At 40.9% G+C, this 15,204-nt stretch overlaps 1 protein-coding gene across 2 annotated transcripts in view; it reads left to right on the forward strand.

Annotated features, from left to right (window-relative positions):
- The window catches only part of LOC137892000 (tenascin-like), a 35,649-nt gene that overhangs the window by 18,522 nt on the left and 1,923 nt on the right, over positions 1 to 15,204 (forward strand). Inside the window, exons 7-18 of one of the 2 annotated variants that reach the window (XM_068736882.1) lie at positions 722 to 991; positions 2,049 to 5,207; positions 8,812 to 8,934; positions 9,534 to 9,677; positions 10,456 to 10,575; positions 11,227 to 11,376; positions 11,476 to 11,621; positions 12,596 to 12,728; positions 12,831 to 12,982; positions 13,633 to 13,729; positions 14,185 to 14,340; positions 14,995 to 15,158. In XM_068736882.1, the coding sequence (XP_068592983.1) occupies positions 722 to 991; positions 2,049 to 5,207; positions 8,812 to 8,934; positions 9,534 to 9,677; positions 10,456 to 10,575; positions 11,227 to 11,376; positions 11,476 to 11,621; positions 12,596 to 12,728; positions 12,831 to 12,982; positions 13,633 to 13,729; positions 14,185 to 14,340; positions 14,995 to 15,158 (4,814 nt within the window). The remainder of the gene's footprint in view (positions 1 to 721; positions 992 to 2,048; positions 5,208 to 8,811; positions 8,935 to 9,533; positions 9,678 to 10,455; positions 10,576 to 11,226; positions 11,377 to 11,475; positions 11,622 to 12,595; positions 12,729 to 12,830; positions 12,983 to 13,632; positions 13,730 to 14,184; positions 14,341 to 14,994; positions 15,159 to 15,204) is intronic. The other variant, XM_068736883.1, reaches the window with a different exon arrangement.

Consider the following 15,204-nt stretch of genomic DNA (forward strand, 5'->3'; position numbering starts at 1 on the left):
ATTCCTCCTTCCTATAAATACAAAAACATCAGCAGACAGAAGATAATTGTTTATTATAACACCCGGATAAAAAAGCTGTAAATGACCCAAAGAGCAAGTTTTAAAGTTTACATTTTGTCTGTAACATTCATTATCTTGTTGTCAATCAGTGTCATTAATTAGTTTTTACTGCTAAACTATTGAGGCCATGTTTCATGGCGCATAACTCACCTCAAACGGCGGCCATTTTGCTACGTCACACTTAGGCCGGGTAGAATCTCTCAAGTACAGTCTGGGAAACTAATCAGTCTTTATATCTACGTTGAAGTGGTCCTAACGTTCGACTTGTGAACAAACATCAAAACATGGAACGATAAGTCTGTAAAGATCCACAACATAATCCAGCAAAAGAAATAAAGCAACTGGATTGGAGGTTGCATCCACAATGTTGAAGGAAAGACCGCCGACGCGTTGCTATTTGACATTAGCTTAGTTATGTTGGCAGCTAACGTAATAGTGGCTAAGTTTTCATAAGGAATCAATGCCTGACATCAGAAAGATGTTATCTGTGGCAGCAGCAGGGAGGCTGTGAGTTCTGGAAAGTTAAGAGAAGAGCTGAGCCAAATCTGCAGAGTAAATTTAATTTAAGTGTATCTACTCTCCACCATGGAGTCACTCCCACAGCTACATGTTACCTGGCAGAATGGAGGCTGTAAAAACTCTTCTTCGTCTTCGTCTTCAGTCACCTCTGGTCCCTCCAACCTCCGAGTCGTCAAGACGACCTCTACGTCTGCGGTGGTCCAATGGGAGCAGTCGCAGGGTGAGATCGACAGGTACCGTTTGATCGTCACGCTCAACGACGGAGCGGGGAAGAGTCAGGAGATGACGGTCCCGGCTGGACAGGACTCCGCCCACATCCGGCAGCTGGAGGCGGGGCGTTTGTACGACGTCGAACTGGTGGCGGAGAAGGGAACGAGTCGGAGCAAACCAGCAACCAATCAGGTTACTCCAGGTGAGTAGGAACAATGTTTAGCTGAACTATTGACATCAATGAACAAACTTATATTAGCTCAAAAGATGTCACAATAGTTTTCAAAATTAAAAACAGTGTTGTTTGATTTAAGAAAACTCCTCTTTTCTTTTGGGAACGTTTCCACTTCTACTCCTTGAAAACTTTTACTCACTCAAGCATCAAATGTGGATTAATCCGCTGCTGAAAATAGTCCCCAACAAATGCACTATTTCCTTCTATTTCCCAGTTGTTTGAGAAAATTATATTTGCGTTTTTAAAGATTTACGTCTTCAGTAGGAACAAATGGGGTTGGAGCTGAGAGCCACATGACAGGAAGTCAGAAAGTATTACGAGACGGACTAACACATTGTTAGTTTTGGTCTATTTAATGTGATTTGTAGGAAATATAGAATGACAACAGACTCATTCTTTAAGTTTTAAGCTTGGTGCAATGTAATTTTGATATTAAAAGAAACTCTCCAAAACAAACAACAATCATGGATACTTCGACCTTGCACATAATCAGTTTGAGGAACGTAAATGTTTTTCCTCCAGATTGTATTCAGGTGAGAGTACCTTTTGCTTCAGCTGAGTGAAACTTTGTGTCCAGACACCTCATTATTCGAAAGAACACATCATTTAAAACACATAAGTCCGCGGAGAAACGTCACAGTAAAAGGTAACGAAGCGAGGTGTTGCCTCAACCCTCCAGGAGCAAGAAAATTCATAATGTCCCTCAAACTGCTTCCTGAACGCTGTCATGATATTTCCCTCTCAACGCACAGACACCATGTTGAATTCTTCTGTCCATGCTTAACATTAATCATATTTCAATTTTCTCCTTGCAGGTTCGACATGGATCCTACTGCCCTGCGTTGTTTGTTTTCTCTTGCAAAATAACTGACAAACTACTATTAATCAGGTTTCCTGAAAATTATTTTAACGAATATTAAAACTGCTTTTCTTCCTTTACTAGATGTGAGCTCTTCTGGATTATTAACAGCAGTAGTGTATGACGACCTTAACGTTGAATCCGAATGCTCGCTCCTTTCTTTAGGGAAGACTTTTCCAAGGGTTACCACGGCAGCTTTGACGCTAGCACCTGGACAAGATATCGGCGACGGACACCAAGAGTTTAACCCCTCAGCTGAGGTTCACGTCTTTGACCAACAGGGTAGGAAGGAGGAAGTGAAAGTCGGAGGTATTGATGGCCCTAACAAAGACTCCACAACCTCTGTGATTGCAAGAACTAAACCTCCAGTCAGCAAAAAGATGGGGATAAATGGCACCATGCCCAAAGTCACGGAAAGGTCGGCATTGAACAGGAAGCCAAATGTCTCAGGCCCTTTCCGTTTAAACACAACCAGAGTTGTTCCTGGATGGAGACAGTTTGGCCCAGGCCCTATGAACAAGCCCCCCATGGGACAGAAGAAGAAGGCACCAATTGTACCCAAAAAACCTAAACCAGGTGTCCCCACTATCAGAGACAGGACAATAGCTTTGTCTATGAGAGATCCGGACGTGGAGGCATCAAGCACCGAGAGGATGGTTGACAAGAATCCAGCTGTACCGTCTGGGACCGATTCAGATACAAACAGACAAAGTAGCTCCGAGGAACCAACCGTTGTTGTCGGCTCCAAAGAGCAACCAGATGTTGGCGAGGCGGGCCAGGGAAACGACACTGCTCCAGTGTCTTCAGAGCCAACTGGGACTGTTGGAAGCCAAGGGAAGAAATGTATGAACAAAGTTAAAGTAACACACATTAGATTACCCCATCGGGGCAAAGGCAGTGGGTATAGAGGGGACGGAACAGCGATGGTAGGAAAGACACCGGGTTCAGATCAAGGTTCCTCTGAAACAGATGACTTGAGACCCTCGTCTGCGGAGAAGGACCGCGACTATTCACCAGATCCTTTACTCAAACTCCTGACGGACACTTTTGACAGTTTGAATATTACAACTTTTTCTGTTCACCTGTCCAAACCATCAAATCTCTCTGTTAATGCAGAAACAGCGAGGAAGCAGATTTTAAGGGGATTGAGGCCATTGTCGCCATCCTCATCCTGGTCATCGTCCTCATCAACCTCACATTCATCATCATCAGCACGGTCATCATCCCTATCCTCTTTAGCACCACCTTCACATGTTCCATCTTCATCAACAGCAGCGCCATCATCCTCACTAACACTGTTACTGTCATCACCCTCATCCACACCGTCACCACCATCATCATTACCACCATCAACTCCGTCATCATCCCTTTCCAGCTCAGATCAATCAGGTTCCGTTGGAAGCAATGAACTAGATGTTGATAACCGCAAAAGTGCGACTGACGTTGCCTCACCTGAAGACAGAAAACTACCACCCTCAGGACCTATTTTCCAACGCACACCTGCAAAGCATGGATACATACGTCGTTTGCACCCAAACTTAGGATTGTTTCAGAACAAAACCCGTCTAAATTTGAGAGTTCCTCACCATTCGACTCCCCGTTTGAACCTAGTCCCTAAAAGAGAGACAGAGACCAGGCATACATCCACGAGTGAATTATCGTTTTCACCATCTTCATCTGCCTCGCTGCCTGAATCTTCAGTTGAGGTAAATGCACCAGTAAGGGATATGAGTGGAGATGAAGATGGGGCAACTACAACTGCATCCTCTGGAGTTGAACAAAACCAGGAAAAGATGCCAACAGGAAGAGGACGAATCCCAGTTCGCCGTCTTCCCCCAAAGGGAGGATACTTGCTGCGTCGTCCAAACTTTGAAGCTCTTCAGAACCGGACACGTCCAAATTTGAGGCTGCTTCCTCCGCCCTCTCAACCTTTAAATCCTGCGTCAGATACAAGGATGGACCAGGTATCTTCCACTGAATTGCCAGCCACTTCTTCTTCTCCTGTTTCCAAAGAATCCTATCAAGCTGAAGATACAGGGCCAAAAGTAGCCAAGAATGTAGACAGAGTTGGGACAAGAATGTCCTCGACAAGCATGTCCACTGAGTTCAATCAGACCATCAGAGGAAGTGGAGTGCCTTCCTCTCATCGCCCCACTAACAACGGTGGTTACATCCGTCGGCCGCAACTGTATGGTGGACGTTTCCAAAACAAAACCCGCACAAACCTGAGACCACCTCAACACCCACATAAAGGGCCCATGAGGAAGTTTTTCCCAAACAAAAGGCTAAACGGAGATAGTACTGTTGGAGGTCAAATTATGCAATTAGAAAACGATAATACCCCTGAAAACCAATCAGGAAGACAGGATGCCCCCATGCCTACCCAAGGAGTCCAAATTAGACAATCAGGAGAACAAGACACTGCAGAAGTCATTCCCCATTCCCAAATGGATGGCCATGATACAACTGTCAGACCGCAGATCAACGAACTAGAAGGATGGGACAATGCTCCGATCCAAACAGCTAAATCCGGAGAAGAAACAACTAGCACCCCAGATCCAACCTCTGACTCTGACACCCATAAAGAGAGAGTCAATGCTGGCAAAAACACTGGAGCTACAAGTCGAGGTGGACTAAATGTCAAACAAACTTCCTCCGCTTCAAGACATGAAGCGCCAAGACCAGTACCACTTCCAAAGCGCCAACCACCATCAAGAGGTACAACCGCACAGCATCACGCCCAGATAAGACGCTACAACAGTGGGAGTAAACGGAGAGAGGAAACAAAAACAAATAATACCGCAAAAGGTTTGTTTGACAGTAATCCTGGGCAGACAAGAAATGTTGATTCCAAACCTCCAACGGGATCAGATGGATCTTCTTCCGGAGTCACAAGGGAACCTCTGGACCATGTGGGAGTAACGAACCAGACCTCAGATGGATTTACGCTCATATGGGACACACCGGAAGAAAAGTACAAAAACTTTGTGGTGACAAGCAGAGACGTTGGGAAAGATGAAGAAGACTCTGAGAAAGAGGGTGGCAATGAGGAGGAGGAAGCAAAGCATCATCCAACCGAAGAAACAGAATCTAAAGATGAAAATAGAGTACCTGAAAGTGTCTCTGCACAAGGTCCGAGGATCCTAAGCAGCACAAAAGCCAACCCTGTACCAGGAAGTGACAAAACCTTCAAAAAGGTTCTTCCTGGTTCAGCTCGCTCTTTCCAGTTTGAGAATCTTCCTCCTCAGACCAAGTACACCGTGACCTTGCTTGGAAAGGGACCCGGCCTTCTGTCCAGACTACACAAGCTTGTCATCAGTACAGGTACAAGCCATTGTGACAGTGGACCATTAACTGCACAATGCGACAACATTACCGTCAATGTTGTGAAGTCCTCTACAGAAAACTTCACGCACACATCTTATATCTTTACATGTCTTGTGCTGATTTAAACCAAAAAAATTATTGTTAACTAATTGTCGTGTTGGGTATGACTGGAAATGTTTGCTCATCCACTAAATGCTTCCTCCATGTTCAATTCAAGAGCTTAAGTGCAGTGGTGCTCTTGAAAACTGTAAGCTCACGATTTACAGTTTCACCCCATGTTTTTCTTATTTCATCGCTGGTTTGGTGACGACTTAACCTGTTGTGTTTGTTTTCAGTGGATCTTCTTCGAAATTTCAATCAAGTGATTGTGTTTTGTGTTAATGCTCTGTTTGTGCACTCATTCGTCCCCTTTTAATGAACATTCATGAATTAGCAGTCAAACATTATAATAATCATTGACACTCTCAACCATAAACACGGTTATTTGATGTCAAACCTCAGATGTGCATTGACAGTTTGTCACATTGTTAGCCAGCCAAGTTGTGCACTAGCTAGCTTGTTGTGGCTTGTAGTTGCAGGTCAGCAACATTAGCATGATTTGCCTTTAGCATGTTGGCTAACTTTGTTAGCTTGCAAACAGTTTGTTCATCTTTGATTGATTCTAAGTTCCATACTTGCTTCATCGTGAGTAGTAATTGCTTCTTCAAGGAAATTAAACCTCCAGTAAGTTTCTATCAAAAATATTGAGCAGATTTTATACAAATATGCAGCAATTCACCAATTTTACATCACCAGAAATAAAAGCAAGAAGCAAATTTCACCATGTTTTTTGAGTTGCCTAAACTTCACCAAACCTAAACTATTTTTTGTGTAACAAAGTACATTTACACTAGTTCTGTGTTTGAATATGATTTTGAGGTACTAACTTTAGTATTTCTGTGCCACTACTTTTTACTTTACAGCAAATATTTACCAGCTTTAGTTACTTTATAAATTAAGATTTCTTCATACAAAGCACAAGAAGAACTTGTAAACTATAACAATATTTAATGTAATAATTACTGAACAGTATATTTAAGTAAAACTGAAACAATTAGTGAGCTGACAGAAAAATGAAGTGGCAACTATATTTGATAAAAAGTGAAATGTTTAGCAAAAACATTTCATGGCTCCAGCTTCACAAATAAGAAGATTTGAATCATTTGAATTTATCTTTAAACATTTTGAGTTTCTTCTGCATTGTACTTTTACTTTTAATACAACAAGTGCATTTTCCTAATAATACTTGCATACTTATCCTGAAGTAACATTGCATGACTTTACTTGTAATGCTACTAGTACTTTTGAAAGTAAAGGATTGGTTTAAGTTATATTAAAGAATGTTAATACTTCATCATATACTATATTTTATTTGTAACCCACACATTTTGTATAAAAAATAGAAGTAATAAAATAGAATACAAGCCACATTGATGAATGACTTCAAGGACTGCAGACTGGCAGCAAACTGAGAACTATATCCAGCGTCCCTTTAGTGAGACAGCTTTTATTTTAACTGAGTTGACATCAAACGAGAGTTCAACATAACAACATAACAACACAATTCATTCACTGCTGCTCTGGTTCTCTCTCATTTAGGGTAAGCTAACAGCCAGCTTCACTGACACCCCTTCACCTCTCACCCCAACCAGGGTAAGACCACGGCTGGTCTCTGTACGTTTTGGTCTGTCTTCACCTCTCACATCCACGTTTCAAACAAATACTTCACCCACAAAATGACCGTTTGTATAGCAGCTGCTCACCTCGTGTTACCTTGAATTCTTGTAGAAAACAGTTTTTCTCTCATGCCTCCACAGTGAACGGAGAACAAAACACTGAGGCTGCTTGATGAATTGACCTGTGTTACCATGGAGCCCACACTGTCACTAACTGCACTCCCTGGAGAAAATGTCAGTAAAAGATGGTGAAATACTTAGTTAGGTTTGGGAAAAGATGGTGAAATACTTAGTTAGGTTTGGGAAAAGATTGTGAAATACTTTGTTAGGTTTAGGAAAAGATGGTGAAATACTTAGTTAGGTTTGGGAAAAGATGGTGAAATACTTTGTTAGGTTTAGGAAAAGATGGTGAAATACTTTGTTAGGTTTAGGAAAAGATCGTGAAATACTTTGTTAGGTTTGGGAAAAGATGGTGAAATACTTTGTTAGGTTTGGGAAAAGATGGTGAAATACTTTGTTAGGTTTGGGAAAAGATGGTGAAATACTTTGTTAGGTTTGGGAAAAGATTGTGAAATACTTTGTTAGGTTTGGGAAAAGATGGTGAAATACTTTGTTAGGTTTGGGAAAAGATGGTGAAATACTTTGTTAGGTTTAGGAAAAGATGGTGAAATACTTTGTTAGGTTTGGGAAAAGATGGTGAAATACTTTGTTAGGTTTAGGAAAAGATCAAGACATACTTAGTTAGGTTTATGAAAAGATCGTGAAATACTTTGTTAGGTTTAGGACAAGATGGTGAAATACTTTGTTAGGTTTATGAAAAGATCGTGAAATACTTTGTTAGGTTTGGGAAAAGATCGTGAAATACTTTGTTAGGTTACAAACTCTCTCGCGACTCGTGCAGAATCAATCCAGTCGTATGCTCACCACTTCAAAAACATATGCATCTTCGGTAAAAGCTTAACATTTAAAACGCGTAGTGATATAGTTTTGACATAGTTTTGCTTTTGTTAAACGTTGCCTCCATTTACTTCAAAGCGTCAAGACTTTTCTCTGTGTTTTAAGTCTTCGTTCACCGTGGACGTGTGAGAGAAACAGTTTGAGTTACTGAGTTACAAATAATAATTTTGTGGGTGAAATAGTCCTTTAATCCCATGAGTTTACAAGAAAAGTAAAAATAAATTAAAGAACATATCAGTTTTATAATATAACAGCTCTGGGTGTTACCAAGAAGAGTCTTGTTTCTTCTTTTTAATAATACGATTGTGTAATATATTAAGATATGCCCAGCCCTTCTTAGAGTTGTTAAAGAATAATCCACACTATAGCAAGATTCAAAATCAGTCCCCGATATAATTTCCCGGCGCTTTAAATCTTCTGACTGTGTTGAATTAATATCTGAATGTGTTTGTTTTCATTCATCTTCTCTCCCTTCGTGTTGACATCCTTCACTTCGGCCACGCTTTTATTTTCAGGTTGTTGAGCGACCAGCTAACTATTAAATGTCACCATTCTTTCCTTCGCTGCTATCCAGGATCCATCATCTTGCTTTTAATTGTTGTATTACTACGTGTCTGTATATGATTTGTATACTGTATATATGTTTGCACTGTACATATATACACTCAGACTCACCGGAGCACTAATAGCAAACGTGTGGATGAATAAAATAATAATGAACACACTGTTCTCACTCTTTTAGTGGCCACTTTTGTCGTCTTTTCATGAAACCTTCTTCTCTTCTTTTTACTTCACCTGATGTTTCTTTCTTCCTATTTCATAAGTTCTCCTTCATGTTTCCAGCTTTTCTTTTACTTCTTCTTCACTTCCCACGTCTCCTTCCGGTGCTTTCATCCACCTCTCTCATGGTATTCTTCGTATCCGTTCAGGCCCGGAGCCTCCGACCGACATCGTCTTCAGTGAGTTGACGGATAACTCTCTGACGGTTTCGTGGACCAAACCCAAGACCCCCATCAGTGGTTTTAAGGTCACCTACACCCACAAAGAGGAGGGTGAGAACTGACACCCATGTTTTATTTAATTTAATTTAACAATGATATATAACAAGTGTCTGAGGTTAGTATGGCTTTTACTTTTCTTGGCTACTTATCAAAGAATCAGAGATATATAAAATCATATATAACCGTTTTTTAAAGTTAAGGATTTCGCTATTAGATGATGCCTCATTTGCATATTTAAACATAACATTTCAGAAAACCTTTGAAACTTAATGTGACATCCACACACTCTGGTCAAAGCATAGGAAAGCACATTGCTGTCGCCAGGCTCATTTTCTGTAACCATTGTAGCATTAAAGTTAGCTAGCTAGCTAGCTAGCTAACTAGCTAGCTAACTATCAGACAGCTGGCTTTTCAAGCTTTGTTTATACATGCGCGTGTTAAAATGTAAAATGTTAGCTAATACCACCATGCTATAATGCTACACTGGTGACAGGAGATGAGCTGAACATCGGGCCGGTGGTCCAACTGTCCAACTCCTCCTCGCTGCTTGTCGCTACTTGTCGTCAGATTTGATTGTTGTGAATGTCCTGCACATTTCAGCTCGACAAGTAAATGCATCGTTAACTTTTGGCGCTCCTCTGTGTCTGCAGGTGAGCCGGTGTCGGTGTCCGTGGACTCGGACGACTCCTCCCTCGGCCTATCGAAGCTCTCGCCTGGTTCTTCTTACGAGGTCAGCGTCATTTCCGTCCTCGGACTGGACGAGAGCGATCCGATCAAAGACTCCGTCACGACACGTGAGTCCAGTTTTATTGTGTCTTAGCGGAGCTGCTCTTGAATGCAATGAGAATATAATAAATGTTCAAATATGAAGTATCTCTACTTTAAAAACACCCCTGCATTACTGAATCATGAGGTGTTGTTCTTCAACAGCTATAAGAGTTTCCTTTTTTCTTAAAATATTCTCATTCCTGTCGGTATCGCTGATATACTTGAGCGGTATGAAACTAAAATAAACACATTAACAGTGATTTATTTGCAATAAATGGATAAGAAAGATGCCGAAATAACTACATAATGATGCTGATTTGTAAAAAATATCCGTCAGTGCTCGGCTATGCTAACGATGAAGCTGCTTGAACGTAATCTTGGGATGAATACGGCAGAGATCTTATTGTTTATAAACATATTTATGAATATATGGTACTATCTTTGAGCTCTTGGTGACCACACATGGTTTCAATAATCATGTTTCCCTCTATTTCTGAATCAGGACAACAAAAGGAGAATCTCAACGCTGACAGGGTCACGCCAATTTCTCCATCTAGCTGAAATATTTCCCGCTAAGACGCAAATTATGCGTCTTTTTTTGTGCGTCTTTGCATTGACTTTGTATGTAATCGTGTTTGGTGTGAACACTTCTACTCGATTCGTCCCACAGTTTTGAAATAATCTTCTCTCTGCTTTCTTTGTTTGTTTGGGTTTTTTTGCCTCTTTTGTGAATTCCAACAACGTGTCGTCATTAAGTAATTGTCTTGTTTTTGGTGGTTCTCACCATCTTTATGTCTCTTTTAGTCCCCGACCCGCCCACAGACCTGCAGGCCTTAAACGTCACGGACACCAAGGCCTTGTTGTTGTGGCGTCCGGCGATGGCCGCCGTTGATAAGTACGCCATCGTTTACGGCGCTGGGACCGGTGAGTGATGTCATCCGCCCATCGAAACACTGAAGAACCAGAACTTTATGTTTTTTTAATAAATTACACAAAAGCATCACAATAGCTTCATTTCACAATAACGTCTCATTTATTGTTATTGATGCATTAATGTGTTGATCACTTTAATGTAGCAGCTCATAAATGTGGAGCTCTTTTTCATATATATATATATATATATATATATACGTATAGCTTGTTATAGATTAATACAATACATCATCGTTTATTTCTGGATTATATTTTGTGTTATTAATTTGAACCTGGAAAGTTATCAATCGATTGTGGGGTTAAAACAATATTTACCTATTTATATAATATTATATTATATAAATAAACAACAGATTATATATTATAGTCAGTTTTAGACATTTTGATGTGGAAAAGTTACATATTATACCTTTAATTAAAGCAGAGCATCATAATAATGGAACTAATAATAACAGTAATAATAAATATAATAATATATTAAGAATAAAAACAACAATGATATGTATAACAACAACAATAATGAAAGCAAAATAATAAAATAATAATAATAACAATGATACCAATAATAATACCAATAATAATAATAATATTATTAATAATAATAACAAAACGTCTACTGATTGATTGTTTCTGTGTGTTCAGACTCAGAGTTGAGGATCACCGTCTCTGGAAACGCAGCGGAGCAGCAGCTGAGCGGTCTGGAGGGATCCACCACGTATACAGTCACCATCAGCAGCCTGCTGGGCAGCTCGCAGAGCTCAGAGGCCTCCACCAGCTTCACCACGACCGGAGGTCCACCCACACACACACACACACACACACACACACACACACACACACACACCTTGAAGCCGTAGAAATAACTAGAAGGCCTCCCCTCTTCCTCTCCAGGCTCTGGTAGCGGAGGCGGTGACGGCCCACGTGATCTGCAGGCCAACAACGTGACCCCCCGCACCGCCCTGGTGTCGTGGAAACCACCTTCAAGTCCCGCCAGCGGCTACAGACTGACCTATCAGAGCGAAGGACAGGAAATGAAGGTGAGAGGAGGGTTTCATCCATTTGTCCCAAAACTAAAAGTGTCTCTCGTCCTTTCACTCAAGTAAAAGTACAAACACATGAATGTAATAAATACTCCGTTACAAGTAAGTCCTGCATTCAAAAGTAAAAGTATTATCAGCAAAATTAACTTAAAATATTAAAAGTAAAAGTACTTGTTCTGCAGTAAAATGTCACACGAGGAAGGACTGATGTATTATCATATTACTGCTCCAGCTGGAGCTGCTTTTAACTACTTTATATACAGTTAAATGGTCCAGTGGTTCCCGACCTAAGGGTCAGGCCCCTCCAAAGGGTCTCCAGAGGAACCTGAGTGGTCGGAGGCGATTAATGGGAAAGAGAACAAGAAGAAACTATAAGTTCTGATACAGTAACTCATATAAGTTCTCAGACTTTTCTCTTAACTTTTGTCAAACAATTTCCCCTTTCTGGAGCTCAAATAATGATTTAAATGAATCAATGTGAAAATTTAAATGTCTCGTTGAAACGTGACGGACTGTAAATAAGAGGTGGTTGTATTGTGTTTGTATTCTGAAGCCTTGAGTTTGGCTTTTTCGCCGTTGCCATCTTGGTTGTTTGCAATTATGAATATTTAATAACGCCATGGTAGAGACCTGTCAATCAGCGTGTAGCCCCACCCTGGTCTGTTTGACTCTAAATGTTCCATAATGTACTGAATGAACATCATGCTGTTTTGAAGAAGACTGTAAACTAGAGATTGAGACCATAAACTCATGTTTACAATGTTTACTGAGGGAATAAATCAAGAGAGAAGTAGAGTCATTTTAGACTAGACTTCTATACAACCAGAGGAGTCGCCCCCTGGTGGACACTAGAGAGAATGCAGCTTTAACACGTGAAGCTTTGGCTTCACTTAAAGAACCGGAGGTTACCGCTCTGGCAAACAAAAACAAATTTTAATTTACCAAATATTTATCTTTGTGCGTCTTCACAGGAAGTGATGGTGGACGCCTCGCAGACGGAGTACAACCTGACCAGACTTCACCCCGGATCCAAGTACGCGGTGCAGCTCCAGGCCGAGGGCGGAGGCCGATACTCTGCTGCCATCTCCACTGACTTCACCACCGGTAACGTCCTCGAACGCTTTACACCATTATCATGGGGATGTACCGATGGAGAGCTAACGTTCACGCCTCTTGTGTTCCTCCTTCCTCCCTTCTCTTCCTCAGGCACCCTGAGGTTCCCCTTCCCCACAGACTGCTCCCAGGAGCTGCTGAACGGCATCAGGACGTCCGGCGAGGTGGAGGTCTTCCCTCAGGGGAAACTCGGGACGCCGATGATGGTTTCCTGCGACATGGAGACCGACGGCGGCGGCTGGACGGTACGGTGACGCCACTGACAGCCAGAATTAATTAATTACATTTAGTACAAATTTAACGAAGTTGTACTTTTACTTAAGTCTTTAACTTTTGATGCTACTTTATATTTCTGATCCACAACAATTCACAGTGAAATATTGTTCTTTTAGTTAAATTATCTGATTTATATATAAATAAAACTAAAAAAGTTTGTAGACCTCAGCACCATTAACATAAGGATTCTTCCTCAATGTATTTTCTGAGGTTTTAAATAAAAATAATGAATGAAAAATACAAGTACAGCTGAAATGATTAGTTAATTGGCCGATTGACAGAACATTAACCAACTAGCTAAATTAAATAAACTGGCAACTATTTTAATGGTTTATGTAATTTCTTATGTCATTCTTCCAGCTAATGTTAATGATGTTAATGTATAAGTAGTAATGTTAATACATGTTTATATATTAGTAATAATGTTAATATATTAGTAATAAGGTTATAATAACAATCTAATGATAGAATATATATAACAGTCACAGTGAGAATACTTTAAGTACTTTTTCAATGCACGACTTTGACTGTAACAGAGTTTTTTTTACACTGTGGTAGTAGTACTTTTACTGAAGTAAAGGAAGTAAAGGAGGTTTTCCTGTGTGTTTCCTGTCTACAGGTGTTCCAGAGGAGGAAGGACGGCTCCGTGGATTTCTTCAGAGGCTGGAAGGACTACACTAAAGGATTTGGAAGTCTGAGTGGAGAGTTTTGGCTCGGTGAGAAAAAGGGACAGACTCTCTGAGACACATGTTGAGTGTTCACAGTAAGGCCAATCTGAATAAAGTTAGTAGTAGTTTAAACGCTGGTAAAAAGTAAATTTCACTGCAACACAAAAAGCCAGACTAAACTGTTAGCTATAGCTCGTAACAAACGCTCTTGTATTTTCCTGACAAAAGCACCAAAAACTAAAAGTAAAAAGCTGGATGAAGAAGACAGGAAACATAATACTTTAATGTGGAAGTGGAGAAGAAACAAACATTTGGATTAGTTTGGATTAGAGGTTCAAAGCATCGACGTTTCAATGGCAGGAAATTTGGAATCCAGTTTTTATTCCAGAAACTTTAAAAAGTCAGTTACCGCTTTGTTCAGAAACAACAACAACATGAAACCAGAAGTAAACACAAGCAGGAAGTCATGTTTATCTGAGACAGTTTTATCTTCGCTGCTCCAGGCCTGGAGAGCCTCTACAACCTGACATCGATGACCCGGATGAGTCTGCGTGTCGACCTGCGGGACAAAGACGAGGCGGTGTTCGCCAAATACTCGACGTTTGAGCTGGTGAAGAGGAACTACAAGCTGATCGTGGGCGGATACAGCGGCACCGCAGGTGAGAGGAAACGTGCTTAGGTAAGAAGAGGGGAGAAGCCCCGCCCCTTCCCAACATGGGAGTGGACTTCAGAAAAAAACATTTATGGTAGTCAACGGCAAGAGACAAATACTTTTTGGAATTCCAGATATGATGTTTGTTCATTTAAACGACAATTTTGCACGTCAAGAAAATTGCATTTTGTCATAAAACCATGAAGTTTAAGTCTGTAAAATTACGTAGGTAGAAAGACGACACACACAAAAGTAGCAATAAGCTACGATGCAAGTTAGCTAGCTAGCTAGCTAGCAAGCCAAGCTAACGGCCATGTTGGTGTCGGTAACGTACTCAGTCTGAGCTGTTTGACAAAAAACTAAATGTTACTACGACAAACTGAGACAAAATTATTTTTTAAATTAACAAATTCAATTTGTGTAAATCATGGCACAATTCAAACAGGATCATATTTGTCTCTCGTCGTTGACTTCCCTACGTATTTTTAAAAAAAATCTCCCATTGGAGACATCAGAAGGGGCGAGGCTTCACAGCTCTATTAGTGTTAAATCTCAAGCATGTTTCTTGTAACATCTCCTGAAGGAAACCAGTGATTTTTTTGTTTACTTTTGAAAGCACCCTTTACTCCTGGTGTCTCCTCTCCCTTCTTCATGGTCTCAGGTGACTCCCTCAGCTACCACAGCCAGCGGGTCTTCTCCACCAAAGACCGCGACCTGTCGCTCTTCATCACCCGCTGCGCCATGTCGTACCGCGGAGGCTGGTGGTACAAGAACTGCCACGAGGCGAACCTCAACGGCGTCTACGGCACCGACGTCCGTCACCAGGTGAAGCGATGAGAACTTTCACAGTATATTTCTGTTAGTGTGGACG

This window comes from Cebidichthys violaceus, unplaced genomic scaffold (assembly GCF_023349555.1).
Source record: "Cebidichthys violaceus isolate CVI_PGR_0920_01 unplaced genomic scaffold, fCebVio1.0.p SCAF_73, whole genome shotgun sequence".
In the NCBI taxonomy this organism is placed as follows: Eukaryota; Metazoa; Chordata; class Actinopteri; order Perciformes; family Stichaeidae; genus Cebidichthys; species Cebidichthys violaceus.